This window comes from Anopheles arabiensis, chromosome 2 (genome assembly GCF_016920715.1).
Source record: "Anopheles arabiensis isolate DONGOLA chromosome 2, AaraD3, whole genome shotgun sequence".
NCBI lineage: Eukaryota > Metazoa > Arthropoda > Insecta > Diptera > Culicidae > Anopheles > Anopheles arabiensis.
Genome location: NC_053517.1, coordinates 81,076,193 through 81,090,356, shown reverse-complemented (window position 1 = coordinate 81,090,356; position 14,164 = coordinate 81,076,193). Strand labels below are relative to the sequence as shown.

Here is a 14,164-nt window from a genome sequence, read left to right as displayed (position 1 = left end):
TCCACCTTCCGCCTCAAGTGTTCGATGTTAGTCTGTTAGTCTGGAACACCTTTTGCCTTTTGTTTTGAATTATTTCGAGTTGTTTTCGTTTGCTAATCTCACTTGTTACTTGTATGTTTTTCTTCTTCTTCTTCTTGTGGTGCTTAAGGCTTACGCACATTCATTGCGTCGAGTTGTTTTATTTTATGTTGTGTTACCTCATTTCACTATATTTATTGTAGTAATTGTTTGGTGTCTTCATTACTATTGTTTTTTTTTATTTCATTTGCTCCTCCTCCTTTTACTGTAGTAGTTCTTTGTTTTCTTCTCGTACAGAACGATTTTTAATAAATATATCTCATCTTTTGAAATTTATCTCTAATGTTGTGTTGTGGGAATAATAGGGCAACAGAAATAATTCCATTGTTGTGTGTTGAATAAAAACCCCATATTTCGTACCAAATCAATGACGCAGCAGTGTTATCAATTTTACAATGCCACACACACACATACATAGACAACAAACATGTTTCAAAATATATATGCTTACGCTTAATAGAAAATAATTTGTATCTGTCCGTTCTTTTTGCAAATGTTTGCATTTTTTTGCTATTTTCTTTTCACTGTTTAAACCAAAACCTTTCTACTAAATTGTGTTTCCATGAAATTCACCCCCGCTGCTCCCTCCTGCCTGATCGTAAGAACTAATCCAACCATTATTATGCCTAGAGTTCGGCTGTTATGCTTGCCTACTGTTTGGTCGTTCGCCAGGAGCATTTATTATCCGTCTCGTTTGAGGTGTTGTGGTTATTTCGTGTTTTTTTACGAGCAAGCTTTCCGCCGCCTTTTTTGGGATGGCGCTGGCTGACTTTGCAGTCGAGTTGTCTGTCTGGTTTCTTCAACAGCAATTGCTTGTAATTTTTGTGTTTGTTTTGCTGCAATCTTTATGCGTCCTTGTTTTTCCATTCGCCTTTCCTTGGTCATATTTTGTTAGCTGTTACCTGGCATAAAACCTTCTTTTTTCGTGCTATATATATATTTATCTTCATTTCTCGTCTTTTTTGTTGTTGTTTGTTGTTGCTCTCTCCCTATCTCTATTTCTCTCTCTCTATTTCTCGATTATTACTCTCAACCCTTTCCCCCATGTTCGATAGTATCACAGATGTAGGTTTCTTTTTTGTTTATGTAAAAGGAATTTGTTGTCGTTTTTTTTATTTTTTTCTTCAGTTGCATTGCATGTGGTTGCACTGTTGGGCTTCCTCTCTCGCCCGCTCTGATTGAGAGTAGTGTTTTGCTTTTGTCTTTGTTTGGTTCGTCTTTTAAACAAAACCGGGTTTAAACTATTTGTTGTAAAAGTAAGTTTCGTTTCGTAGAGCTTATTTGTTTGATGTTGCGCCGTTTCGCATCCGGCCTCCCTAAAGTGTGTGTACTATCTTCAGTTGTTCTGAGCGGAATAACTGTGTGTTCCGACTTCCTCTTCTTGAGCAGCGCTGGTGTTTTACAACACTCTGGGCGATTGTTACCGTTATACACATCTGTGCTCTTCTAGTTTACTATACTGTAATTTCACTATGCTTGTCCTTGTTTTTACTTTTAGGCACACTTTGTTGTAACCGACATTGTTTTGTTCCCTTCTTCTGTTTTAAAATGTTTCTCTTCTGTTCTGTTTGTTTTTGTTTTGTTGGATTCTTCATCAGTTCTTTAATCGTTTGTTTGGCTAATTTTATTATATTTTTCCTTTCTCGTCGTTGTTCTTCTAGCTTGTTCCAATCTTTAACAGCTTTCCATCTTTTAGATATTATGCGCATCTTGTTAGCTGGTCGAGCAACCGTTTGCAGATTCTGTACGCAAGTCGTTAATATACGCGCACATTTTCCCATTCTTCTTCACTATAGAGGACGGCTTATGGTGTTTTCATATAGCTTTTGCTAGTTTTGGTTTTTGTTTCATGATTTCTTCTCTCTTCTATACAATAATTGAGATTGCCTGCAGCGTTGTAAGTGGGCCAGCCAGCTATAGCTTCGTAAATAACTCACTTCTATGATCGCAATAGACCTCCGCCATCCCAACACGTGTACTGTCTAGTTTCGCATCATGTTGAGGTGTTTCAGTTCCATAGTGTTATTTGTATATTTGTGTTACAATAGTGGTTCGCTTTTTCTTCAACCCGATTAGGATCTTTCTCCATTTTCCTTTTGACTTCATTATTATTTTTGGGCACACACAGTGTAGCTGGAACATTTCACGATATTCCTTTTTGCCTCTTCCTTTTGTTACTTGATTGATTGAGATGGGCGATTAGATTTTTGTACAACAGTTTGTGATGAAGTGGTTTTGCGCTGGAACGCAAGAAATTGCACAATTATTACTTAAAACCGACCGCCCAACAGACGATCTTTGCTCACGGGATCGATCGATCGAGACCAAATCAAACTATGTGAACGGCGGTGTACGCGTACCCTGTGGACTGTCTCTAACTAATGCATATTATGTTTCTTTTTGGCTATGGGGTGCAACACAAACAAATCCGTCACATCGAATGTTTTTTTTTTAACAAATAACGTACACGCTACAATAAATAAAGGTTCGGTTTTGCGATGATGAATACAAAATCTGCCTTCCGCTATTTTACCGCTACGAGGCGGTGTGTGACAAGACGAAACAATACACGCAAATTCCCGTTTTTCGTTGCTGACCAAAGGAACCAAAAGAATCCGTCCGGCCTTGGGGTCTGCTCTAAGAGTAACACAAAAGTGGTAATTATCATCACAGATTGGTTGCGGGTTTGTGTTCTTGTTTTGCGTTTGCGTGTTGCCTGTGGTTTGGTTTGGCTATTTGGCGCCATCTCTTCCTTTCCGATGGCAAGTTTTGCAGCCGAAATGTTTTTTTTTTTGCGGCTATACCCTACCCAAGAGTGTCCGGCTTAACAAACTCTTTACACATACACACACATCACGCAGCACCACACGTTGGTTTTGCTGCTTTCCGTGCTCGGTGGACTGCCGTAGTTGCGACGCTCTGTTTCTGTTCACACAGATTCGTCATCATTCTCACGTCATGTTACTGGAGAGATCTTCATTGCTTTGATACGATCGGTCCTATGGCCTCCTCTCCTGGAGGATGCGTGCACGCAGGATACGCGTTGATCGTTATTGGATGCTTTCCTACCTTGCTTAGTAAGCTTCGTTTTGCCAATCATTGTGGACGTCATTGCTCGTACTGTGGGGTACTTCCCATAGCTCTAGCTGATTTTCTAAAATATATTACTTTGTATAAATAAATCCTCACTATTTCCTTTCTATGTGGGGTGTGTGTGTGTGTATGATCAATGGCCGCTTCCACATGAATCGTTCGCATATTGTGGGGAAAAAATATAACCATGCGTTGAACGAAACGGGGAAAAACAGCATTTTTGTAAAAAAAAAAAGTAAATGATGTAAAGTTTTCTAAACCGATGATATCCTTGCTGCTCGATATAACACACTACACCCGTTTTGTATCAGCGGATTTTTCTGCTGCTGCTGCTGCTGCTGCTGGTGCTGTTAATAGTAGGCTTGCTTTTTACGCTATGCACAGCGACAGTGTGAATACTACTCGATCATCAACTCCTCTCGCTCTTTTTCTCTCTCTCTCTCTCTAGGTGGTTTTTAAAGCTCTCAGTCTTCCATACTCGGTTGCGTAGCGGTTCGTGCACCTGTGTGCGCACTTCCTTCGAAATCGGCTTCGATGGTGGATTTCATTTCGTTCTTCGCCACGTTAGAGTTCGATGCAATAGCACTTCTAACATTTTCTAGCGCTGTGGGGGGCCTTTGTCATTGATCAGACAGCCCCCCTGAGAGCCACAAACAAACGCACGTTATTTGACTATTGGAACTGTAACGCGTAGTCCTCCTCCTCCTCGTTCCTGGTTTCCGGTGGTGGCACATTGTTCAGCATCGTGGAGGAGAGTGTTTTCGAATCGCGCTCACTAATAGCACTGTTTGGTTTGTAAAGCGGCGCTTTCCTTCTCACGCGGTCGCGCAGTCCAGCGAAAAAAAACTTCCCCCAAATATAATATAGAATGTAAACCCTGCTCCCTGCTGTTCTCTTGCTCTCTCGTAGGGGGCACGCTTTTGGGGACGCTGCTTTTGGACGTGCGCGCGCTCGCTACTCCATAATGTCCTTGCGAATATACTTTAAGATGTACTGATCACGTACCTCATCCGACACGGGATAGAACCGGAGAGCGGGTGGAAGTGTTTTCGCATCCAGTGGGCACCATTTTCGGCCAAGTTGTGCACTAATTTCCTGCAAATGCGGGACAACAGCAAAGCAATTAATATCAAGGGAAATCACGTAGATTCTCTCTCGCTCTCTCGCTCGCATACCTCGATAAATGGTGACACCATGACGGATGGGATGGAAAGATGAATGCCGGAAACTTCCAGCACCTGCAGCTCGCGGCCACGCAAACGTGCCACGCCGACCACATTGTGCGGATCGAGCACGTACCCGTGGACGATGAGCTCTTGCAGCTTTTTGCACCGCCATGCCATCATCACCAGCGGGTCCTGCTCCGTGTGCATCACCAGCTCCATGATGTTGCGATACTCCTCAATGCGCTGGCAATGGACGGTAGGGACAAAGTGTTAAAGTGATTACATTAAAATGATCAAATTACTCTAATATTTACCATTGAATCAACCCAGATCAAGCTGCGTAGGGTCTCGTTGTGAAAGCGTGAAAGGTATTCCAAAGCTTCACAATTAATCTAAAAAGTGAAAAGAAATTTAAAATAACAACACATCCGGCCCTGTTCGAAATTATTGTCACCTTCCACCCGTCCATACCTTCTCACAGAACAACACCTTCAGATGGGTCAGCGGCATCGACGGCCGCAGGATGTGGGTGTGCAGTATTTCCACCGCCTCGTACGCGCACACCAGCGTCAGGTGCAGCTCGGTTTCGGGATTTTTGCTGCGAAAGCTAGCCCACGCCTCTTCGGACAGTCCGAAGTGGTCCTCGTCGATACCGTGCACGTGCACGATCAGCTGCCGCAGCGGTAGAAGCTGCAGCGTCTGCAGCACCTCATCGCACAGGCTGTCGTAGTCGAGCGAGAGCACACGCAGGGCGGTACATTTTTCCAGCAGCGGCGGTTCGATCAAACCCAACGGATAGTGGCCCGGATCTTGCTTCACGGTGGCAAAGGCGAGCCGCTCGAGATGTTGCGGTTTTGCGGTTAGCTGAAATGAGGAGTGATAAAAGAAAAAAGGCACAAGAAAATAAAGACGCACTGGATAAAAAGAAGGACTTCGGCGGCTTCACACCACTCACGGTCAGAAAGTCCGATGCATGGAGGGCAAGAATTTCGGAACAACCCAAATCCAGCGCCCGCAGGGGTGGATTCTTGCGGCTAAGCAGTGCTATCAGTGGTTGAACAAAGAGCCTGCAAGAATTACATTTTGTATAGCAAAAGCGCCTTTGTAGAAACACATCAAAGAATGAGCGAGACACACTTACTTGAGGATGTAGTTCCATTCTTCCTCGGAATAGAACCGACCCGGCGTAACTAGGGTCGCGTACTTCGGTAGGATAGAAAGGCTCAGCAGGCGAGCACTTTTGCTAAGTCTGGAAGAAAGACAAGTTTTTTTTAAACATTTTGACACTTTTGGGCATTTTTGTTTTGTTTTGTTTTCGCTCAGCCTACTTGTATAGAATTTCCGCGGTAAGCTCCACATCGTACAGATTGCAGGAATCAAACGTAACCTTTGCCTCGCTTACGATATGAGCCAGCTTTTGCAAAAAGAAGCTATTCTTTTTGTTCTGCTCACGAGCGACATCGAACTGAATGCGTTTAAAGAATCTAAAAAAACGGGTGGAAAGTAACAAAAAAACATTTTAATCATTTGTGCAATGTTGCGAGGGAAAGAAAAATGCGACAAGATTGATATGTGTGTAGGAGAAAGTGAACGACTTGCAATTCATCTACCCTCCCGGTTCTCCTTCCCCAGTAGGCCTCTTACCTTGGTTGAAAAATCACAGACCGCCAGTGCCAGCATACCGTCGACGCGTTCAACCGATCCGGATGGTCCAGGTGTTGGAAAACGTTCGTTATGGCAAGGGCAGGCAGCTGGCCCCAGTTTGGGCTGCTACACATCACGCTGGGACCGCCCGGAGCAGCAACAACACCAGCACGCTGCAAATGCCCTTGATCGGGACGCGATACGGTCACAGCTTTCACCTCACCACCACCGCACGGTTCCACCACTGCCGCTGGGCTGCAGCAACCCTTCTCGGATCGATGATGACGTTCGTCCTTTGTTGCAGTTGTTGCTGTGCTTGTTGTCGTCGTCGTTATAGGTGAACGTTGCTGCTGTTTCGCTTCCGGTGGCGTAGTGGTAGGATCTGCCCGTCGTTCCCTTCGTCCCCGCCACAACCCCATCAAACGCTTCCACCAGCAGTGCACGTAGTAGTACGACGCAATTTTCGCGATGCACCACCACTACCACCACTAGCAGCAGCAGCAGCAGTATGCACTGGTGTACGAGAACTGTTTCCTTCAGGAAGGGTTGTTGTCCCTCGGAGCGACCGAATTTGCTGTATCGCGAAACAGGCTGGCTGGGTAGCACTTTCTACAATTTCATCACAGTAACCGAACGTTGGCAGCATTTGAAGCAATAGAGCGATCGTGTGTTTGTGTGTGTGTGTGTGCACTCAGTTACCACACTGCACGGGTGAAAAAAGGCAGAGAGTGTGTGTTGTTTTGTTGGTGTGTGGGGGGGGTGGTTTTTCACTTTTTTCGCACACCACCCCACCCTGGCGATTTCCGTTGTGGGTTTTATTGGCTTGTTTCGACGAATGCGACGGGCTGGTTGTATTTGATATCGTTCGCTTTCTTCAACCACACACACCCCCGATTTCACCCTCTGCTATTTGATTCGCTGCTTCCGTGCAATGAATGTGCAGGAAGCGAATTGAACGCGCAGCAAATTGTTACGAACCCCTTGGGTGGGTATACAACACACACACACAAACACCAGTGTTTGTTGTTTTTTCTCTTCTTCGTTTCCCTTCTTTGCACCTTTCGACCTTCTTCACCTACCCTACCCAGAAACGATAATCTTTGTTGTTGTTTTTCTTCCCCGTTTTCTTTGTGCCACGCCACTTCTTCGTTGCTGTTGGTACTGCACTCAAGTCGGAACGGTGAATGAAGCGATTTGCGTAATTTTGGTTGAAATAAAGCTTTTACCGAACTGCTTAGCTGTGATATATAAAATTACGAGCGAGACACACAAACACAACCCACCGCCCCACTGCAAAACGCGAGACTGTGATTATTTATCTTTTTTTTGCACAAAAAAAACATCACGTCATTTTACGACCTTTTTTTTCTTCCACCACAAACGTCAAACAACGAAGGTCGTGCGACGTGTAGTCACCGCTTCAGCTGCGTTGAGCTGTCAACAGCTGACGTTTGTCGCGTGAGGAAAAAGAAAATATTATTTTCCCAGTCTCGAGCACTCTCGGTACGATTGCTGCGGGGTTTTTATTCACAAAATTCGCCTCCACACTGGTATTAACATTTGTTTTTCCACTTTTAGCCACTTACGCAAAGCTTCCGCAATGGCCGGCGTTATCAAGAAGGTAGGTAAAGGTGCATAAACAAGCCTTGGGCAGTACAAATAAGTAAGCCCCCATGAAAGGCTGCACTGATTATGTCACAAATAAACCGGCACGGAATGGAAAGGACCTCACACCTATTCCTTCTCCCCTGCAGGCTACCGGATTGACCGGATTGCACGTGGCCAAGAATCCGCACCACACGCTGACGGCGCTGTACAACAAGATCCTGCGTGCCGTCTCGAAGATGCCCCAGGATGCGGCCTACCGACGCTACACCGAGCAGATCGTATCCGAGCGTGCCAAGGTGGTGGCCACGGTAAGCAACCCAAGCGATGTGGACCGATGAACCGCCTTTTTGTTACAATTCTCTTTGATTTTGTTGTCCCTTGTCTACTCAGACTCCGAATGTGCGTGAAATCGAGCAAAAGATCAACTGTGGCCAGGTGGAGGAGCTGATCGTGCAGGCAGAAAACGAGCTGACGCTCGCGCGCAAGATGCTCGGCTGGAAACCCTGGGAACCGCTGGCCAAGCAGGCACCGGCGAGCCAGTGGGCCTGGCCACCGGCGAACCTTCCCGAGCTGAAGTAAATCTCGCCCCCGGGAGAGTTCATTCGTCCCTTTTCCACCACACCAATATTCTTCTCACAGAGACACACACTTGTAGGCAATGCAAAATCGGTTGTTTAGGGTCGCATATGGCGTGTAAATAAAAAAAACAACAACAGGCAACAACACGTGCGGCCATAAGGAACACGGTGATATCGTGTGTGAGAGTTTAATACTCTTAGTAGCCAATAGGTACAACAACATCATGATGACCGGTTTGTTTTCCCTTCCACGGGTGACTCCTGGGTGACCTAGCGTCATAGCCGAAAGAGGTTTTACCTAGCGAGTAAAAACTACCTTCAGCTTCAGCCGGTAATCTCGTCCTGCAACCCGAGAGTGGCGAAAGGACGACACGTGTCAGTAACCGTGCGAGAAAGTCAACATTCCGCTAATGCGCGCTTTACCATCGCCCGAAAGGCCGCCGAAATGCTGCGTGTAGCTAGCCGAACCGTCCAGCTTGGTGTTGCCGCTCTGGCTTTTCCACAGGCTGGCGATCGCTTCCGCGTTCACGTCCGTCCCGTACCCATCCTCGTGCGTCGCGCCAAAGTTGAGCGAAAACTGTCGCTTGTATCGCTGCAGCCTCTGCGGGGGGAGGGTAGCAAAATCGGTCTCGGGGTTAGTGAAAAAAGCCCTTCATAGTACAGCAAAAGGATCACCGCCTTACCGCTATCAGCTGACTGTCACCTTCGCGCAGGGGTTTTGCGTGACTGGCGGAGTGCGCCAGCGTCAACAGCAAACCGTACAGCAGTAGTAAACTAAAATTGAGCTTCATGTTTTGCAAGAAGTACGTTTTTTGGGGGGTGATCTAAATGCAACTGTCAGGGCAATTACTACTGGAACACAACCACAACCGCCGTTCGATCGTTCACGATTGACGCGACTGCGTATGGGAATGTTTGTTGTACATTCTTTTACTGATAACGACGATCATCATCATCGATCGGGGGAACAAGTTTGTCGGTACACACACGTACACACAGCATCGTGGTGCTTTTGTTGAAAACAGCTCAAAAGGGGAGTTCTGTTTGCGAAAGAATTGCAAACGTATCAATAATTTAAAACCCATCGGACAGTGTCGATCGCTGGGAACTCGATCGTTGATCGACACAAGAGAATGTGTGTCACTGCTTTTGTTCTTTCTCAACATTCTCAATGCCCTTCAACTGTAGTAAAAGCAACTAAAAACGTAGTTTTATTACTTTCGAGTGTTCTTTTTTTGTTGTTTATATCGATTATCCAGTGTTACTGATAATTAATAGCAAAATTGAAGTCAAGTCGTGTGTCGGTTTTGTTTCGTTCTTTTTTGCTTGTGTGTCTTGCTTTTACACATCTGCCTGCCTGCGCATGGTTTTCTTTTAGCTTGGAACCGTACCTGTGGACTATCTACCATACACCATACACAAACTGTGTGTCTTGGGGGAGTGAAATTTAACAGAAAATATATTAAACAATTTAGAGATTGTGTTTACACAAACACATAAAAGAACAACAAAAAAACGAAGTATTTTAAAAGGCCAAATCGTATGAGTGGGATATAAATCAGATCCGAAAAAACGAAAACATAGTTTGTACTTAGTTTTTGTCATTTGTTGTCTAGAATTGTTTGGCGAGATCGACAAAAAAATCGTAGAACTAAGTGGACCTTTTCTAAATATTGCCATTATGTTTTCGAATAAACAGAAAAATAAGACTTCCCCCCTTTGGGTGTTTGGTACCGTGTGACACAAGTAAAGTTAAGGCCTAATTTTGTGTGTTTTAGAAAAAGAGAATGGTTTCTTTTCATGTTTCTCGCATACTAAATTGCCTGCTCTCTTTACTGTGGTTTTGATTAGTGCGTCCCACACACCATGTCCTTGCTACTCTCACTTTCTACTCTTCGCCTCCGTTACCGTACGCCCTCGATCGGTCCTTTCGCAAGCAAACTATCATCAAATAGAAGAAACAAAAAACTCACACCGCTTTTCCAGCAAAACACGCTTTTCTCCGTCCCTTCTTTTTTTTTTGCTTGTTTGTTTTTGTTTCCTTACGACCACCAAAATTCGTTTTTTAGCCTAGACTTAAAAAATATTACTTAGAATTTCTTTGTAAATTTTTCGCCTTCCTCCTATCCTTATACTTACCACGTTTACTTTCTAGCGCGCGCGCACACACGCTCACATTTTCCTTTTTGTTTTATCATATCATATACCACACCGCTTCCATCCTAACAGTAGAGCCTTACATGTTTACTGTAGCATCTTATTCAATTTTGTTTTCGTTATTGTTATTTGCCTAAAATATGTCTCACCCACCTTCTTCTTCTTTTTTTGTGTTAAACTTTTTCCTCTTCCAATCCTTACATTACACACGCTTACCAGCATACCTTTTTCTCTTTTTGTCTAAACTTTAAGCTAACTTAACCTCTCTTGTTTTTAGTTTTTTGTTTCTTGTTGTGGTTGTTGGTTTGTTTTTTTTTTGTTTTTGCTTTACTTTCTTTCTTTTTTTGCATCGCGTATTGAAGCATCATTTTGAAAAGAAAAAACCGTTGAATTTAAAACATAATACAGCTTTTATCCTTGCATAGCTGCTCTACTTTTGATGTTACCTCCTTCTCATGCCTCTCTCACAGTGTAAGTTTTGTGGGGCAGTTCACCATGAACCATTATTGTAAAATGGGTAACAAAAAAACAAAAAAGGGGGGAAAAACAACTAGTCGTAAAAATGAACCACATTTCAACAAAATGGGCTACGAAACGTGATATAGATGAAATTATAATTTGATAAAGCACTACAGAACGAAACACATTTGTACACAGAAAAAAGTCTAACTAACGTAAACTATTTAAACTCATAACTATGGTGTATTGTACAGTTGTACAAAACCATTTTGCTGATGCACACAAGCGTACACAAAAAGAAAGCATCAATGTGTTCATGGTGCAAGATCGGTTATTCGTTTTTTTTCCTTCAAAAAGACGATCTTCTATTACTTCTATTACTCCTTGTTCTTGTTCTCAAGTTGATCTTTGCATACTTAATAAAATTAAACCTCCTTCCGTTCCACCCTTTCCGTCCCGAGTTTCTCTCTTGTGTATAATTGAGCAAACGATAATTCCTGCACAGAGCGCGCACCGTGTGTGCCGGTTCTAATTGTATTCCCAGGCAAGAACGCAAAAACAGTTTATCACAAATTTTGCAATTTAGAGAAACGGGACCACATTCCCTACAATCGACGAGAAGGGACAGCGGTGCGGCTGGGGGGGAAGAAGATTTGTTTTGTTATTTGATTGGGAATTTGTTTCACCCCTCATTGCTTCGAATGTCGCAGCTAAACCATCATATGCTTAGCCCCACCATCATCATTATCATCATCATAATGATGCATGTCAGCAGGAAAGTGTTGTGTGTTAATGTCCTTCTATTACGTTAGGATAGGTTTAGTTACGATGGTTTACTTTATATTTGGTAGGTAAGTTTACGTAGAAACGCTCTCTTGATATTAAATGTGTATTCAGCACATATTGCTTCAAACGGGATAAACTCAAAGGGATAAACTTCAAAGGGATAAACTCAGGTGTTAAGGGGCAGAAACAGAACAGAAAAAAAGTCCCAAAAGATTGTGGGGGGGATGCGGGGAAATTATCACCTAACAAAAACACTCTACACACACTCAGAGGCACATGTTTTAACTAAAAGGTAGATGTGGAAGTATCCTGGCATGTACAATAGGAAGGGGCTATAAAGCTATATAAAAAGCAACCAAAAAAGGTTTGGTTTCGATCAATTAAAAAGGGGGAACGGGAAAACAAAACAATCTTTTGATTTTTTTTGTAACAAATTTAAAGACACAGACAAATCATCCTATTCTTCTATAAAGATGAGAGAGTGTTGAATGTAGGAAGAACGTTGTCTCCCGTAGTCTATTCGTATCGTAGAGGTCGATATTAGGAATAATTCACAGTTGGATGTTTAATCCTATTACACCTTCCTGTCTGCCTGTCATCGCCAATGCACGTTCAAACACAAACACAGAGTGTTTAAGAAGCTAGGAAAACGAAGTATTATGTGAAACAAATAGTGCCCCAGCGGCTCTTGCAGTCCGATCACACGCAGAACTGGGTTGTCCTTCTGTGAATAAACCTAAACCACGTATTATCAGTCAGATTGGGGGCTTAACTTGGTCGTATTTCGATACTGTCATTGACGAACCAAACGAACATTCAGCAAAAGTGCCAAAGTGTTGTGCCTCGAGATGTGCAATTTGGTAAGATTCAAAATTACAATTTCCTGCACAAAGTGTTTTACCTTTTTAGGCGAATGGTCAGTGATTAGAAATTGGTCTTGCTGTGCTAAATTTAAGTTTGCTGCTAAATTTAACTGCTGTAAATTAGCCTTTTTACACAGACTAGAGCTCCAGTATTGGGAAATTATACGCAACTCTGTGGTTTAGCAGCAATTCACATTATTCGACAAAACAACAACAACAAAAAACTTTGATTTGAACTTTAAACTTATAATCAAATTCAATATTTCCGCCATCATCGACCTGTCCCTTTCACTTGTGTGTGTGTGTGTGTGTTTTTGCTTAAAGCGCATAAACACAATTTACCCCAATAGTATTAGGTAGTAGTACTAGTAGTAAGAAAGCCACTGCAAACCATGGTGCCTAATTATCTTCCCAATAGTGTATAATTCCATGTATGTGTGTGTGTTTTTAGTGGAAAAATCAAACATTGCTATTCAAGTGTGCAGCTGAATAAAACTTTAAATGTGGCCAAACGAAAACACAAGCTTATCGTCGCTATCAAAACGCAAAACACGTGCATTACACACGCAAAACAAAACACACACACACATACATACGCACGACATCACCAACGACGGGATGGGATGGGTAAAGGCCAATCCACGGGTGCCTTTCCCTAAACTGCCAAAAAGTGACTGTAAAAAGGTGCTTTTCTGACACACCTTCCTCTAGAGCTAACGTTATTACACGCGAATCGACATGATCGGGACGAGTTGATAATCGCGTTGCTTTTTAGTTCGATTTCTTACGGGGGTTTTCTGTCGCTGGTGCGTAATTTGGAGGTGTGCGTCGTTTAGTAGTAGTAGTAGTACCTTAGTGTGAACTTGCGTTCTTCGAAACGTGAGCGAACAAAATTCTGCCTTTGTTCAAGCAAAAACTAGCCACAAAATTAACTAAAAATTACCGTCCTAATGCGTACGATCTTAGTTATCGTCAGTGTACAAATAGAAAAAAAAGAATATGATATAAAACATATAAACAGAAAGTATCGCTTATCACTAAAACAGCACTCACTATGTTTGCCGCCCATCCCATCGTTCGACCTTCATAGCATTTAAAGCCAGCCAGTGTCAGTCTGCCGGCCGGTCGGCGAAGAAGCCTTCTCTGCATGAAATTTACGTCCTTTTTGTTTGGGTTTAGTGTGTTTGTGTGTGTATGCGTGCAGTTGTCCATTGGCATACAAGCGGCGAAGACGACGAATTCGGACGGAAGTCTCGAACGTCATTTGCACCGATTAGCATAAGTGCCGCAGTCACATTACGCTCATGGCGCCTACTTTTGCTCTTAAAGTCCTAATGTTGCCTGCTGCTGTATGTTGCCATCACTTTTTACCCAAATGGACCATTCCGCACACTCTCGCCTTCCCTCTTTGTCTCTCCAGCGACTTGCTTTGCTTAAGATTTCCAATTATTTTGTCTACTGTTGCTCGGCCCAGGGTTGGATTGGGACATCATCTCCTGATACTGACGCTGCAGCTCTATCGCACGCTGCATTTCGGCTATCGAGGAACCCTTACCGGCGGCCGATAATGAAGCTGTACGTCACGATGATGAAAGTGTATGATTAATAAAAAAAATCTCGACTGGATAAGCTGTCCGCACTTACCCGCTGCTGCTTGAGCCATTGCCAGCTGATAGGAGTACAGTAGGGGCGAAAATTGCATCATTTGCGCCTGCAGACTGTTCATGTTTAG

At 43.5% G+C, this 14,164-nt stretch overlaps 4 protein-coding genes across 5 annotated transcripts in view; 1 reads left to right on the top strand and 3 right to left on the bottom strand.

The window, feature by feature from the left end:
- Positions 1 to 1,216: 1,216 nt before the first annotated feature.
- Positions 1,217 to 7,351, bottom strand: LOC120895639 (F-box only protein 33). The gene is made up of 8 exons (XM_040299151.1): positions 5,982 to 7,351; positions 5,666 to 5,821; positions 5,479 to 5,586; positions 5,293 to 5,404; positions 4,809 to 5,201; positions 4,652 to 4,729; positions 4,347 to 4,580; positions 1,217 to 4,266 (listed from the first exon to the last, which is right to left on the bottom strand). The coding sequence occupies exons 1-8, from the start codon at positions 6,398 to 6,400 to the stop codon at positions 4,126 to 4,128; spliced, it is 1,641 nt and encodes a 546-aa protein (XP_040155085.1). The 5' UTR covers positions 6,401 to 7,351; the 3' UTR covers positions 1,217 to 4,125.
- A 42-nt stretch (positions 7,352 to 7,393) lies between these two features.
- Positions 7,394 to 8,331, top strand: LOC120895642 (NADH dehydrogenase [ubiquinone] 1 alpha subcomplex subunit 5). The gene is made up of 4 exons (XM_040299160.1): positions 7,394 to 7,484; positions 7,560 to 7,602; positions 7,736 to 7,897; positions 7,980 to 8,331. The coding sequence occupies exons 2-4, from the start codon at positions 7,582 to 7,584 to the stop codon at positions 8,166 to 8,168; spliced, it is 372 nt and encodes a 123-aa protein (XP_040155094.1). The 5' UTR covers positions 7,394 to 7,484; positions 7,560 to 7,581; the 3' UTR covers positions 8,169 to 8,331.
- LOC120895644 lies at positions 8,332 to 9,074 on the bottom strand. Of its 2 annotated transcripts, XM_040299164.1 has the most exons (3): positions 8,851 to 9,074; positions 8,591 to 8,768; positions 8,332 to 8,509 (listed from the first exon to the last, which is right to left on the bottom strand). In XM_040299164.1, the coding sequence occupies exons 1-3, from the start codon at positions 8,956 to 8,958 to the stop codon at positions 8,466 to 8,468; spliced, it is 330 nt and encodes a 109-aa protein (XP_040155098.1). In that variant the 5' UTR covers positions 8,959 to 9,074; the 3' UTR covers positions 8,332 to 8,465. The 2 variants fall into 2 exon arrangements, with proteins under 2 accessions (XP_040155098.1, XP_040155097.1); XM_040299163.1 differs by having other exon boundaries at positions 8,332 to 8,768; positions 8,851 to 9,073.
- A 3,583-nt stretch (positions 9,075 to 12,657) lies between these two features.
- The window catches only part of LOC120895638 (transcriptional repressor p66 alpha), a 5,315-nt gene continuing 3,808 nt past the window's right edge, over positions 12,658 to 14,164 (bottom strand). The window contains 2 exon segments of the mRNA XM_040299150.1: positions 12,658 to 14,005; positions 14,077 to 14,164. The exon segment at positions 14,077 to 14,164 is cut by the window's right edge and continues 29 nt beyond it. Of these exon segments, the coding sequence (XP_040155084.1) occupies positions 13,866 to 14,005; positions 14,077 to 14,164 (228 nt within the window). The 3' untranslated portion in view covers positions 12,658 to 13,865.